General features: G+C 33.7%; 1 protein-coding gene across 3 annotated transcripts in view; it reads right to left on the bottom strand.

The window, feature by feature from the left end:
* Gls (glutaminase) overlaps positions 1-16060 on the bottom strand; it is a 70863-nt gene that overhangs the window by 27858 nt on the left and 26945 nt on the right. For all 3 annotated transcript variants that reach the window (XM_032901086.1, XM_032901089.1, XM_032901087.1), the window contains exons 7-12: positions 14368-14426; positions 7030-7062; positions 6885-6943; positions 3780-3846; positions 3238-3288; positions 770-946 (exon numbers count right to left, since the gene is read on the bottom strand). In XM_032901086.1, the coding sequence (XP_032756977.1) occupies positions 770-946; positions 3238-3288; positions 3780-3846; positions 6885-6943; positions 7030-7062; positions 14368-14426 (446 nt within the window). The remainder of the gene's footprint in view (positions 1-769; positions 947-3237; positions 3289-3779; positions 3847-6884; positions 6944-7029; positions 7063-14367; positions 14427-16060) is intronic.

Raw genomic sequence — 16060 nt, 5'->3', positions numbered from 1 at the left:
TGGTGGTAATGTTAGAGTGTAAGAGGAACAGTTTAATATGTGCTAGCTGAGGTTTTATGGCAGTACAATGCTGCACTATGTCTTTACAATTACACGCTGGAACATAAGATAAATAAAAAAAGCAAGTATGTACACAGATGAATCAAGATGAGTCATGTATTCATAATTGCCAAAGGTGACTGGTGAATAACATGACATTCATTCCTATAACTGTACTCACTTGAAAACTGCAGTGTCTGCAAAATGGCTCAGTAAAGAAGTAAAGGAGTTAGACAGTAAGTATGGTGGCCCAAGTTCAATCCTTGGAGCCAAGGCATAGGCATTAATGCACAAGCAGACAAAGTTCTTAAAACACAAAACAAAAAATTACAAAAATTTTTGGGAGAATAGTATGATGCAACTTAGTAGGATCAAATAAAAAATGTCTACATATTTTACAAGTACCAAATAAGCAAAGATTCAGGCCTGTGTGAGCATATTCTGAGTTTACGGTCACCACAGTGCTAAGCATCAGCGATGAAAACCACAGCAAGTCTGGACTAACCTGGGACCATGAAATGCCTTCAGATCATAAGTGGTGACGTTAGGAGTGACTACATTTTTAAGGACATCTCTCAGACTTTTTAACTGTACTCATTTGTAACCAGTTAACCTTAAAACAAGTCTCTGTCCAAAAATAATATATAGCTTTAGAAGCAAAGTTCAAGCTGTATCTTGAATGGTACCAGTCTAGACCAATTCCCTGCAAGAGAAAGCAACAGTCACTTACATGAAATGCAAACTGCCCTGAGAAGTCATACATGCCACAGGAGTGCATTAAGCTCAGGGTATTCCGAACGGCCTCAGGACTGAGCACTCTTTCACCAGTAATTGGGCAGAAACCGCCATTAGCCAAGGTTGCAGCCATCACACTTGCTGACTCACACGTCACTTCAATGGAACACAACTAAAGCAAAGGAAAAACAAACGAGTTTTGAAAATTTAGGCTTATGGCATTTTCATTATCTTAGCTCTTCTAAAGGGATGGTTGTACTCTAAAGCTGACATTTCTAAGATTTCAACCTACCAAAGTTTCTAGTCATTTTAAAATGTAGTCAGATTTGTCCAAATTTATAATATTTTTGTGGCTGAATTAAGTGAGAAAGAGCCAAGCCAGGCTCTAACTTTGTTACGCTTGTATATAGGATTCACACTTGTTGAAATATTGTTTCCTATTATATATTACTGTTAATCTTACTGTGAGAAATAAGCCATATCTTTTAAGATACAGCAAAGCACATCAGCATTATGACAGAAAAATGATTACTAAGTATGGGGGAAAGTATGTGTTGATGATAAAACACTTGACGTTTCACCTATAACAAAGCTTAGTATTCTAATTTACAGAACAACAAATGACAAAGAGAAATAAATATTTAAGACAGCCCTGGCCTGGGCTATATAGTACCCAGGGCTATGTAGGGCCATGAATCTATATAGTGCCACCTTTTAAAGCTCCTATCAATCAACATTCATTAGCCATGGGAAACACAGAGTCTAGCTAGAATGAAATTTTTGCATGTAAATGTTATCAAGGTAAGAAAAATAAAAACCAAGGGTATACTGAATAGTGGCATACTTGCTTTTCAAGTCAACAAAGCCCTGAGTTTGATTCCCAGCATTGAAATATAACATTGACAACATTAATAATTTACCTCACAAAACCCAAAGTTACCCATAAACCTAAAATAATGTTCCTTCACATTTTATTCTTAATTAGCAGCAACCAAGGGGAGAAGAATAGCTTCCCTAATCAAGTTGTTACACTGGCCCACAGAGCAAAAGTCTTATTAGGAAAATGGTTTCTAAAAGAAGTAACATTTAGCCAGGTATGGTTGTAAACAACAACCCCAGTATGGCTCAGTACTGTGAGTTGGAGGCCAGCCAGAACCCATCTTAAAAGAGAGAAGAGGAGCTTTAAATTCCTATTATCACTGCCTGAGTGGGCAAATACTTTCAGAAGTAAAATTTAAATTCCCATTTAAATAATTTCCTAATTTATACTTAGGATTAATCAGAATTTTGCTTTTCATAGAGGATTGAAATTCCCATTATCACTACCTAAGAAGGGAAGAACTTTTTAAAATAAAATAATTTCCCTTAATTGTGTCCTAATTTAGTATTAACCAATTCACTTGTCATAAAGTAATAGTCTCCTAACTGGACAAATCTCAATTTAAAAATGATTTCCTGAAAGCATAATGTTCTCTTAGTAAAATCCATTTCTCCACAGAATATAGTAACACCACCATGGGTGTCTCCTGATTTCTATACTAAAGATTTGAAATTTTACAATAGATTAGTAGTATTAATCTAACTGTAATAGCCAAAATTAAATGTTTTATAGGTTAGAGTAAAACTGACACTAATTTCAGGTGAGTTTTGAGGAGTTACTCACGTCTCATGATATGTTCAGTGTTGTATTTGCTGGTAAATGAAATAGGTCATTCTTGAATTAATGTTATATTGATAGACTGAATCCCCACTACAGCTCTAAGTAAATAAGAATCTGAGACCTGCACTCCCATCAAGCTATCTTCTAAAGATACTATAAGGTTAACAATCAAAGCACCTTCACAGGTAAAGACAAACACAAAGTAAATGAGAAAATTAAAAATGTAGTCTACACATCTCCACATTACAGCATGGTTTACATGGGGAAGGGAGGGATTTCCAAGAAGACTGTCCTAAACTGATGTCTGTACCATAGGAAATGATGTGTGTGGGATGCTCCCGACATTGACATGGATATGAAGAATTAACTTAGAGGCACAGGCATACAACAGGACACATATGCTGAACAATTCTCAATGCCAATTGAATCAGATAAAAAAAGATGCAGTTAAGAGGATAACAAGACAGCAGAAAAGAATGACACTTCAAAATATTGCTAGACACCCTCTGAAAAGTTTTTCCAAGGCAAATATAAAAACTAAAAAAATACAACAGGAGAAATCAGGTTTTAAAACTGTCCCTCTTCATCTAAATGTATTTCTACACTGTTTCCCATCTCCCATTCTCATGTGTGGGTTCTTAGGATATATGGACATGAAGCAACCTTTCATGACATCTGAAAGTCAATGGAAATTTATTCTCTCATGGCCTAGAGTCAGGATTTCTAAGACATCTATATTTTATAAAATGTGACAGAGCTATTTACTTACAAAGATAATTCAAACAACTAAGAGTAAAAATTACCTGGAAATAAAAATCTAGTATCCCAACCATGTCTGTGCCTTCTGGAAAACACTGGAAAAGAGCAAAATCCCAAAATACAGAAAAGCAATGAAAACATGAGCAAACAAAAAACCAGACAAAAAAAGTACACAAAAAAAAAAAAAACACACCAGTATTTAACTTTAAGGTATATAAAATGTTTTACTTTGCCATAAAAGAGTATAATAATAAAATAAATTTACATCATGTTATATAAGATTCCTAAATTTTAACCATTAAATTTATAATCATATAACCTTACATTTCTTTAAAGTAGTTTTATCAACACTAGTCAAATACTGCACTTAAAAAAAAAAACAAACTAACCAGAATTTGTACTAATGTAGTCAAATATTTTAATATTACCAAATACATAAATTAAATATTAATGAGTAATAGGCTAACACTGACTCAAGAGTGTTTTGTAAAAACTTTTTACTTTATATAATTAAAGGCTAATGTAGAGTTCTTAGATGTCCTTTTATTAAACAAAAGTAACATTGAATAGGAAAAAAAATGTAAACCTTCTTTTCTTTTAAGTAATATCCTATTGCAAAATTTCGATCTCCACTTTCTCGTTCAGATTGAAACCTAGAAGAAAAAAATTATGATTGTTCTTGAATTGTTTAACAAAAGTACAGTATAAAGACTGTGATCTAACACTCAGGACTGTTGGATTCTGTCTCAGTTCTCTCAACAGAACAGTTACATTCCCTTGGGCAGCAAGCCTTTTCTTACAATGAAAGGAGTGACATCAATTCATGTTTTCTAAATTTCATACATTCTGAACATAGAAGCTAATTTTAAAATGCCAAACTGCAAATAAGCTGAAATGGCTTGTCAAACTGTCTTTTAGAATCATAATATACAGTGACCTGAGGGAGCTGACAGAATGTCAAAACAGCTGACACATAAAACAGAACCTGGAACAGTCACTGGATTAAAGTGTCATGTCCCATGAAGCAGGAGCAATTACAAAAGTATGAAAGTAGAACCTCCAGGACAATTTTTTTGTTGTTGCTTTTTATTTTTTAAGACACTGTATGTCACCCTAGTTGTCCTAGAATTTACTTTGTAGACCAGGTTGGTCTTGAACTTAGCAATCTGCCTGCCTCTATCTGTCAAGTGCTGTGATTGAATTAAGTGTGAACTACTATAGCCCAGCTGTCAAATATTTTTAATGTCATGTGTGATTGGCCTGCATGTATGTCTGTGCACCACTTGTGTGCTTCATTTCCATGGAGGCAGAAGAGGTCCCCAGTCCCCTGGAACTAGCAGCTGGTTTTTAGCCACTAAGTAGGTGAACTCAGGTCCTTTGGAAGACCAGCCACAGATCTTATCCATGAGCCATCTCATCTCTTCAACCCTTGGGAACCAAAATTTTAGAGGTATTAAATGTCAAAACCTAAAACATAATCTGGAATACTTAACCAAGTTTCCCTGTCAAACTCTGACAGTAGTTGGGGAAAGGGAAAGAAAAAGGAGTGAAATAGCAGACTACTGAAATGAGCTGAAGAAGGCCTGCATTTAAGTAGGAGTTATACACTCAAACAGCTGATTAAGTCTTTCATAGGAAACAGAAGAGACACAGAAGTCTTGCCTTAAAGCTTTCTATAATATAACCTACAAAGGGATCCCTGGAGTAATTAAAAAGAAAGAATTATCATGAAAATAAATTACACAGTACATCTGAGAGATCAAACTGTAAAAGTCCAGAAGCAGAATAGTATTTTTGCTGAGTAGTGGCAGAAATAAGAGTGACATTCAGTATCACCTTTAACATTTCTAACAGTAATAAATAGGGAAAAGCTCTTATCCTGTCCTTCCCTCCTTTCCCTCCTGGCACTAGAGAATACATAAGGTATTTTACATAAGTGCTCCACCAATGAGCCATTCCCCAGCCCTCCTTTGACTTATTATTTGGAGATAGTTTTGCTGTTACCCCAGGCTAGCCTTAACAGCCTGCTGATTAGCTAGGCTTAGCCTGTGCTACAAGGCTCAGTTTTTTATACCTTAAAAAAAAACAAAAAACAAACAAAAAGAACTTAACTTACTGAAAGAACAGAAAAACTCCTTATGAGATCTCCAGAAAGTTCCTAGAAAAAATGTCTAACCTTAGGCAACAGGAACCTCTGGCCCTTCCAAAGAAAACAATCTGTCTGTCCCTGCTCTTTAAAAGCCTGATCTTCAAAAACAAATGAATAAACAAAAATACAACCCTCACAAAAGAAAAATTTAAATGCAAGGATCTAGAAACTGCTCTGTTTCAGAGACTAAACAGTTAACAAATATACAATATTGAGTTAACATCGTTTTCTAAAGTTATTAATGTTCTGTTCTTGAACATATTAACAGCACTGTGATTATGTGAACTAATGAGTCTGACGAGGTGGCAGAGTGCTTAAGAACATTTGCTGCTTTTACAGAGGAGCATGGCATGGATTCCTTAGGTGGTTCACACAAACTTGTCTCCAGCTCCAAGGGATCTGATGCCCTCTTCTGGCTTCTATAGGCACCCCAACACACACACACACACACACACACACACACACACACACACACACACACACACACACACACACCCCTTTTAAACTCACACATACTTACTCTTGGAATACATGCTGAGTGACTTAAGGCTGCAGTATAAACTACATCATGACTTCAAATGATTCAGCAAAGAAAACTCTGGATATATCTCTATTTACAAACATCTAATTACAAACAAACTTCCCCTCTTCCTCTCTCTCACCAAAAAACGAACAGGCCACAGAGATGGCTCACTTACTAAAGTGCTGAGATCTGAGATCAAGTTCCCAAAACCCAACTAAAAGCTAACATGGTGATACTCACTGGCCTATGACCCCAAAGCTTAAAGGACAGAGACAGGGAGACCCCTGAGACAGTCAAATCAACTATTTCTAATTCAGTGAAAGACCCTGTCCTAAAATAAAAAATAAATGTGGACAGCAAGTAAGGAAATACACTTAATATCAAACTGACAGCCATATATGTGCATGTCTAAGCCATAGATGTGATGTGCATCTCTAATTTGACACCCACGCAAACTCAGAAAACAACACACACAACATACAAATTAAGAGCTTAAAAAATGAAAAGGACAGAAGATACAAAACATTCTTAAATTTGAATAAAAGACATATATCCTTTGTTCATTCTTTCAACTTTTCTGTAGACTGAAACTTTCAAAATAAAAAATTGACTTAAAAAAGATCAAGTTAGTCAGGCATAGAAAAATGAGTTAAGACGGGTATTGTATTAGAGCCAAAAAGAAAATAAACAAGCCCAAGTATTTTGAGATAAACTAGAGGTCCCTCTGGACTCTACAATTATTCATACGACATCTATTAAAATTTCTGAAAAGCACTTTTAAATGTTTCTTAGACCTGATTACCTTCTAATGACCATATTCTGAGTAATTACTTATTCACTGAAATAAGTTCTAGGGCCATAAGTAAAGACTGCATACACACACATGCTTACATATATATGTGTGTCTGAATGTGTTTATATAAGAAGTAAAACAGTATTAAAAATAAAATTTTATAGTCTAATTGTCAGTGAATTAAAAAGAATTATGAACAAGTGTAAAGACCCAAGATTAGACTCACGTTGCATTACTGAATCCGACATATTCATTACCAGCCATCTTATTCAAAAATTGCATCACCTACAAACCAAATCAGAAGTATGAGTAACCAACATTAAATACTCAAGGAACATTATGCATAAACATAGTTTGGTGTTAATACTTACATAGTCAAATTTCTCAGCATTATTTACTCCTTGCTGAAAAGAAATAAAAGGCAAGCATGTTAATACAGACACTACTGATGGTAAGAACGAAGCTAACACAATACATACTTTAAACCCCTACCATTGTAATCAATGTGCTGCACAGTGCCTTTACATCTAGGAACTCCTTCTAAAGTAACTATATTTAAACTTTTATACATGTCAATACCCTTATGTTGAAAAATAAAAAATTACAAAGGGAGTATATATTTTAAAAATATATTTACTAATCCCAGAGTTAAAGAATACAAGTTATGCTGGAACCCCTTATCTTTCAAACAGCACATGATTTGTTTCAAAAACTTAAAAGTTCACTCTTAAAACATAACTAAGAATATATAAAGCATGATTTTCAATTAAGAACAATGAATTTTTAAAAATCAAACTCTTTAACCATTATTGAGTTATAAAACTGAGCTCTTACAAAACTGACCCCTTCTACTTCTAGCATATGCAAATGCTGGCTATACTGTCCTAACATGGAGAAAGTTCTACCCTAAGTAACTCTTAATTGTAACAATATTTGAGGTAAAAATTTTATTTCACAGTTCTAAAAAAATATCTTTTATTATATTTAACATTATGCCAATTCATATTGTGGAAGATGTATTGTTTCATTACTTCTAGTTCTGACATGTCTCTACTGCAACTGTCATGAGAAAACGCCTGTGTGATGGAGATCAGTTCAAGTAGCCAAATGGTTTCATTTTACCTCGACGAAGTTTACAAAGCAGTAAGCTGTAGATCTGAAATCAAACGTATTAATTGGTGATATGCACCCAATAGAAACAATACATCTCTAATTTCTAAAACAGGATTCAAATAAAATAATTTGACAACCATTTTAAAAAGCAATTTCTTAAGAATCTATGCTCAAAGTTCCAAAGTACTGTAATTTGGAATTTTGTTATAAGGGAGTTTTTGTTCCAGTGTCATCTAACATATAAAGCCAGGTCCATTCTCCCTATGAGAAGGTCAAGTTATGATTGAGATAAATATATAAAACACTACAAATGAAGTTATTTAAGAAAGTACAATCACAGGTATATAACTAGAACAAGAAGGAACACCAAAGTATGTTATCAAAATCAGACATTAACAAAACTTAAACAATGTAAGAAAAACAATGACAAATAGATTATAACCCCTATAGACTTTTCTAAAGCATCCCAACATGTTAAAAACTTTCTTATATTATACCAGAATTTAAATTGTAGACATGTAACTCCAAAGCCGTTCAATGAAAAATAATTAAAAGAAGAAATTACCAACTTCATTGAACTGTTGCAGTTGTCAAAATATTCCATAGATCCTAATGCTGTAAAATATGTAACAACATTTAAGCCACAAAAACCTTTTCAACCTCAGAAAAAGAAAAGAAAAAAAGAAAAAAAAAAGCACAACTTTTGGAAAAGGATGTCAGCATTTATACTGTGCTGTCACATGGATATATCACTGATTATACAACTTATCAATAGAAAATAAACAAGTTACATTGAACTTTCATTCTCTGACCTAAGCTGTACCCTGTAAAATTAATATAAGTTTTCTTTGTTGAACTATCAAATTTAATATAAAAAAATCAAAAAACAAAAACCATTTCAACTCTAAACTTGCTCACATACTTGGTCTTATGGCTTACAAATTAAACATTTTTTTAATTGTTTTAAAAAACATCTTTAATGTATTATTTATTGCATTCAATATCTATTTCTAAATGATGTTTTTAATAGGCACCTGAAATACTCTAAGCAGGTTTATATAAATGGGGGAAAATAAAAACTGGATGATCATATGGCCTAAAGAGTACCTCTTTCCCACTTAAATGTAATAATAGTATTTCATTAATTTTTGTTCTTGTTAACTATCCTGAAAATCTTTACGTATTAGTTGTCTGCATATACCTTGTAAAGGTTTCATGTAACAGATCAGATAGATAGGACCTAACTTTAATATTTTAATCTTGAAATGTTACAGTAAAAAGCTTTTGTTCAAAGCTCTTAGGAGAAAACCAAGTATACACATACAAAACAGAGTAAATGTGCTCTGACAAACTGAAAAAAAATCAACTTGCTATGGCTGGTTATTCTATTTTATTTAGTTCACGACTGAAATTTTCAAAGTAAAATGTAAGAAAAGAAGATGGTGACTTGTTAATCATCTTACATGCTAATTTGTAATATCTTTTAGAGCATTATCTTAGGTCTTCAAAAGCATAACTGATTTTTAATTCATATTCAAGTTTATACTCTCTACTGCCAGGACAGGGTAAGAATTCTCACCCTATAGTGTATATAGACATTATGAAATCTGCTCATAGCTAATGAGCACACTGACACAGAACAAGGTTTTGTTAGAGCAATCTTAATTACTCAGGCCTTTAGATACCTCAACCTTATCACATAGCAAGCAATATTGTAATTAAGCTGAATGCTTAAGGCCTCATTTCAATTTTGTTGAACTAAAGAAAGGGCAATCACCTAGAATACTGTTACTGGTAACACAACTCAGAACCAGGTATTGATTGTTTCCCTGGCTCAAACACTAACTTAAGTACTTTAAAGTGTTGTCTCATTAGCAACCAAGAGTTTTACCCTAGCAGTCAAGTATAATAAAATGGAGAATACATAAGATGGCCTTCCTTCTGGAAAATGAGACCTACCTAAACCCAAAAGCGAATTATTTAAGAAGGGCATATGCAAAGCAATATTCTTAAACTAGCTATGCTCCTGCCCTTAGTCCCTTCTGTACCAGGATATGTTTACTCCAGCATGAAGATCAAAGTACAAGCACTGTTAAATATTATGTTATTTTAATTCTAGAAAAGTCCACAGAAATTTATAGTAATTATAATTCAAAGAATTTTTAAAAAACTAAATTGGGCAAAATGTATTGTAAAATTCTAATGTATTCACTAAATGATTTCTAAAAGCAATCCATGGTCTGTTTGAAAAGAATAAAAAGGAGTAGAAAATTATATAAATTTAACTTCTATAAACATGCCTATTAAACTATAAAATTTGCATCTCTTGAAGAAAAGTATAAGTGGAATTTTTAACAAGGGTGATAAAGCCTACTGTCTACTAAACCATTAATGTAAGTGCCAGGGAGATGGCTCAAGGCACAAAGCTTGCAGCATTAGAAAAAATAAATTGAAAGTCTTAATTTAAGTATGTCCAAGTATTTTTATATCTGATTTTATAACATTCACGAATGAATTCACACATGTAACAAAAATACTTGGTAACACCAAAAAATGACTCATTAAACAGAATGCTAATCAGCTATTATTAAGCATACTACAGGCATAAAAAGTGAGCGTGCTAACTAAGTAGTAAGAGACCACAGAAGAAAGAGGCAAAGTGACAGAAAATGATTTTATAAAATAGTCTTGGTTTGTTCCTGCCACTGAAAATCTTCTGAAACTAAACATTGCTAAACTACAAATTAGTATTACAGATAAAAAGTAACACTGTTCTAGAGCTGGGGTCTCAGGCTCATTTGGAGACAGGGCCTTGTTAGCTTCAGAGCACTGGGATAAGGACATGAGCTACACTGTGCCCTGCTAAGGGCTACTATTTTTATAAAAAATTTTTTTAAAAAATAAAGGAACAGAACAATTAAGTTAGTTGGAAAAATCTACCTTTTGATTAAAAAAGAAAAAAAAGAAACCCCTCAAATGCGTCAATACAGCACTAAATTCCTGTGCTAATTGTACCAAGCCAGGCACTACTAAATGTGACAGACCATCTTAGAATGTGGGCTTTCCTAAGACACCCGCCCGTTCACAGCTAATATGACGAATGGAGAAGAGCATATAGATAAACTGGCCTTGAGTTTATGGAGCAACAATTTGAAATATTTATTTTTTAATTAAAAATATAACTGCTTCTTAAAACATAAAATATACCCACACAAAACCAAACTTTTTAAAGTAATAAAACTTAGAAACAACTACTAGAATAGTCATAAATATAGAAAGTCATGTAGTTTACTGTATTTCTAAAATTAAAAATATGTGATAGTGACAATTATTTTGTAATGCTGCCCTCAGTTTCCCAGTCTAATACTCAAGACTTGAACTTTTGAGCTAAAAATTAGTTTTTTATCACGGAAAACCAAAACATGTGAAATATGCTTTTTCACGTAAACATAGCTATTTCTCTTATTTTTATTCTTTTCTTTAAACCAAACAATCACACATCATCATCATGAAATCAAACAGACTGAAACAAAAAACTATTCCCTTAAAGTTAGTAGCTACCAGAGGAAAAAAGCGAGTAAGAATAGTAATCCTTGTCTTTTAATTATGTGCATTTTAAGTGTAAAATTACATTTGTTTTTAAAAAGGTATTTACCTATATAGCTTTGTTTAAAATTTTAAATATTGGAGTTTTCCTATAAGCTTAGTGGTTAAGAATTAATGCAACAGGCTCCTTCTGTCCAAATTCTCCTTTTTCCACAATCTGCTAATCCTTTTGAACATTTGCTTTGCCTCTTCCCCCATTTCCTGAGGATCACCACCAATCCTACAAGGAAAAAATATCAATACTACAAAATTATGAAATAAAGAGTCTTACTAAAGACTCTACTTTTTTTGGAGGCGTGTAACATGAGATTTGTTGCAATGGTACCATAACAAAGCCCCAAATTTTGACTGGAAAGACAAAACAACAACAACAAAACATCTTAAAAAGAACTAGAAGCATGGCTGCCTCTAGCAGCCATGGAAATGTGACCATGCTTTAGGCACAAGGCTAGGTTCCTTGGATCTGTCTGTGTACAGATAGCAGGCACCAACTAGAGTGTAATAATGACTACACATTCCCATTTAAAAAGATCTGCAACTTTTAGGCCAATAAATCACTGTGTACAAGTTAAAATAACACAGTATTCTACCTTTATAACTGCTAAAGTCAAAGATATCATTAATTGAAATGGCAATTCAATCACCTGTTATATATAGCACAGTAAATTCTAGTAAATGACAGAACAGACTGAGCTCAAAACCAGATTCTATTGATGACAGAACTCATCCAGTGTCCATTCCCAATAAGGAAGACAACTGGCTCCTTGGCTATGATTTTATTACCTCAACTTCAAACCACTACCAAGTCATCAATGTATTATGATACAAAGACTGCATACAGATACTTAATAAACCTAAATTGTTTCTTTAAAAGAGCCTAAGGAATGTCTTCTTTTTGAGGACAGTTTTACAGATCTATCAAACTCTATCTTTTAAGATTTGCATTATGTTCAATTAAAAAAATACTTGTGAAACAGTCTGAAAGTAGAGACTCAAAGATTAAATATGAATTTGCAACTTTGCTGGTTAAAACATCAAATTTTCAAATACAAGATGACTTTTCTGTATTATTAGACACTAAACTGCATTATGTTGTCTGTGTTTCTTTACCATTCCTAATTATGCCAATGTGGATCAATATGGTTTATGACATATGACTGACCATGATAAATGAAACTAATGAAATGATGGTATGGTATGACAAGACATGCGATTCCCACATGCAGCAGCATATCTGTGTACTTGACTGAGCCCATGAATCATTAACAAAAGGATTTTAACTGCATGCAGTTAAAGAGGTGTTCTGTAAATCATTTATATATGTCCTCTAAAGAGGAATGTACTGGTGTACAGTGTTAATCTGCTCCAAAGTGACCACCCTCTTTGTGATAGGATCTCAATTCCTGTGGCATGGTCTTACTCATCTACCCTCTTTGAGACGGGAACTTACTTCCTGTAGCATGTTCACACTCACCTCAAGCCTCCTAGTCTACTCTGAGTCACTACATAGCTGAGGGTCCTTGAACTTCTGACAGACCCACCACTGCAGTAGTTTTTAAGCTGGAATCCACAAATCATCTTTCAGAGGATTAGGGAACCCCTTAAAATGTATGTAAAATCAGAACCTAGGCATTTTATGAAGATCCAAAAATGGTTTAGAGCCATTCTAGTGGTTTTTTGAAAAGCAAGCATTGACAGAGATTGCAGGCTAAGTTTCCTGAGTTCTAATTTATTACCTGCTCAACTCTGATGAAGGCCCATTTATCTAGGCTTATACTTAAGACACTAAAGGCAGATCTCTTCTTTGTATGTAACTGCATTGCTACTGTCTACAAAAAATTTCACCTCAATATAACTAGATATCATAAACTAGCTACATTAAAAAATATCTAGCTATAAATCTACTTTATTAAAATTTAAAATATTAAGTGGGCCGCTTATAAGTCATTGCCCTAAAATATACATATATTCTTAAGATGGCAATTTTCTGCTTTAACACTCACTGACAGTTAACATAGGACTTCTAGTACAGCAGTTAAATAGATTCTTGTAACTGGGCTCTAAGCCTGTAATTTACCCTTCATCGTTTTGCATGTATTCAGAGTAACCCCCATCCACAATAATGTATGTACAAATCCATGAGTTATGTTTGGTTTTAACCTGGAATAGACAGGCACAAATTTACTGGGAAACATATAAGTGTCCCAAACACAAAATAGATTTTAGTAAGTAACACAACTAAAAATATAAAATGAAAAAAAATGGGGAAACATTTGAAATTGTGTGAAAGTTCCATACAACAGAACCATTTTGAAATAGTTATTTCAAAACTTTAGCTTCCAATTATTAAGGCAATCAATCCAACACTAACAGAAATAAGTCAACATACAATGCAAACATCAAAACTTAAGTAATGTAATAATTGGAAGAAGTCTTACTTCTTTTACTTATGGCATGATATAAGTAAAACAAATGAAACAAATTTAAATGAGAACTGTGATTCCAGCTTATAAAACATTTATTGTTTTTCAAATAATAAATGTTTTGTTCTAAACTTAAATTAGAACATTTGCTCTCACATTTATTAATAAAAATAACATATAGTAAAATGCTTCTGTTAATTCTAGTAAAATTCTTTGTAGAAGCAAAAAAGAAAAAAATATTTAAAACATTAAAAAGAAACACCTCAACTCCCACTGATCTGTAAAGTTCTTAAATCTGTCCAAAGCTTCATACCCAGAAGTTAACTAACAGTTGGGAATCATGTTTTTCCCAACTAATGGTTGGGAGTCATGTTTTTCATTTTGTCCTTGAAATGACATTGGGTGGGTAGGGGGTTAAATAAAATTCTTTACCCAATATAACAAGACTATTTTTTTAATTACAAGAGAAAACTTATTATCACAGTCCCACATAAAGAATCCAAAATATATATTTATTCCTTATTTATTAAAAAATTACTAAGTTAAAAGGAAATGTCAACATTTTACCTTTATTAGTGAAGTCACAACAATTGCTCCGGCATTTACCATCGGATTATGTGGTTTATCTGTAAAACATGATAATGAAATATTGTTTTAAATGCTTGGTTCCACCTCCTTGGATGCATACATACTTTTCTGCAGGGAGACTTGGTTGGAGTAAGGTATACATCAAACCAGTTGTTCATACCCAGAATTCTGCTCTGATAATGACATTGGTAATCCAGTCATTTTACTCAATCTTCCTTTATGTATGTAAGTAGAGACTGAATCTCTCTCATAGTTATAATGTGTTATTTCTGTGTCTTTGCCTACATGTGTGTATCTGCACCATGTGCACACCTGATGTCTAACGAGGACAGAAGAAGCTATCAGATCCCTTGGAACTGGACTAGAGAGTCGTGAGCTGCCATGTTCCTGCTCGAGACCAAACCTGGGTCCTCTGAAAGAGCAGCACATGCCCTTAAAATTTTTAAGCAACTTATACTTTTATGTTCACCCATAATCGTATTTTCTTTTAATTCTTTAATAGAATTTTAAAAGCTTAACTTGCATTACCATTTACTGCATAGCAATTATGAACAAAACTCTTGGGTACAGGAAAAATATTAATTTAAAAACATTATTTCTAGCAAGGTATAGAGGTGCCTTTTCTAATCCCAGCACTCAGGATTGGAGTTCAAAGCTACATGAGCACCTGCCTCAAGAGAAACTAACAAACTTCTATTTGTCAAAGTGACTTATTTGCTCATGGGTAAGCTCACTGAACCTGACAATCCTAGCACAAACATAACCTGTACTACATTATAGTCTTCTTGAATCTAGCAAGTTACACTCCACAAGTCAAGCCTCTAGCTCAATTTGTGAGCTTTGAAAAAGCAGTCAAACATGGACAGACCCATGGCTCCACTGCATATGTAGCAGAGGATGGCCTTGTTGGGTACCAATGGGAGAAGAAGTCTTGGTCCTGCCAAGGCTGGACACCCCAGTATAGGGGAATGTCAGGGAGGCGAGGTGGGAAGGGGGAACACCCTCATAGAAGAAGGGACAGGGGATATAGAGATGGGAAACCAGGAAAGGGGATAACATTTGAAATGTATCAAAAAAAAAATCCAATAAAAACAAAAGTCAAAGAAAAAGCAGTCAAACAGTTCCTCAGAACATTAATTAAACAGAGTCACCATGGGACCCAGCATTCCTCTCAGCTATATGCGAATAAGTCTACTGTCCCTTCAGCTGAAAGGTAGATAAACTGGTCTTATTCATGATTGAATATTAAAGGGAATAAAACTACAACATGCATGAACCCTATACATATTAAGATAAGGAAAATTAGTCATAAAAGAACAAATGTTAAGTGATTCCATTTATCTGAAGTTTCTCAAATAAATCTATACACAAGAATAGATTGCTAGATTAAGGTCAACAAAAACCCAAAAACCAAACCAAAACCCCAAAACAGGGAATAATCACTGATGAATATGGAATTTTTTTTGCAGCTGGTCAGAGTGTTCCAAATTTACTGAATGATAATTTCAAAACCCTATGAAGTCAGTAAAAGCTACTGAATTCTATATTTTGTTACTGCTGTTTGTTCTGAAACAGTGCAAGTAAGCCAGGGTGTTCTCAAGCTCATGACTCATGTAAAAGTGAGAGATGAGAGCACACATGTGTGCACAGCCATAGCCTCCCACCGTACACC

The sequence above is a fragment of the Rattus rattus genome, chromosome 4 (genome assembly GCF_011064425.1).
Source record: "Rattus rattus isolate New Zealand chromosome 4, Rrattus_CSIRO_v1, whole genome shotgun sequence".
NCBI classification, from domain to species: domain Eukaryota; kingdom Metazoa; phylum Chordata; class Mammalia; order Rodentia; family Muridae; genus Rattus; species Rattus rattus.
Note: the sequence above shows the minus strand (reverse complement) of the source record. Positions and strands in the feature narration are given on the sequence as shown.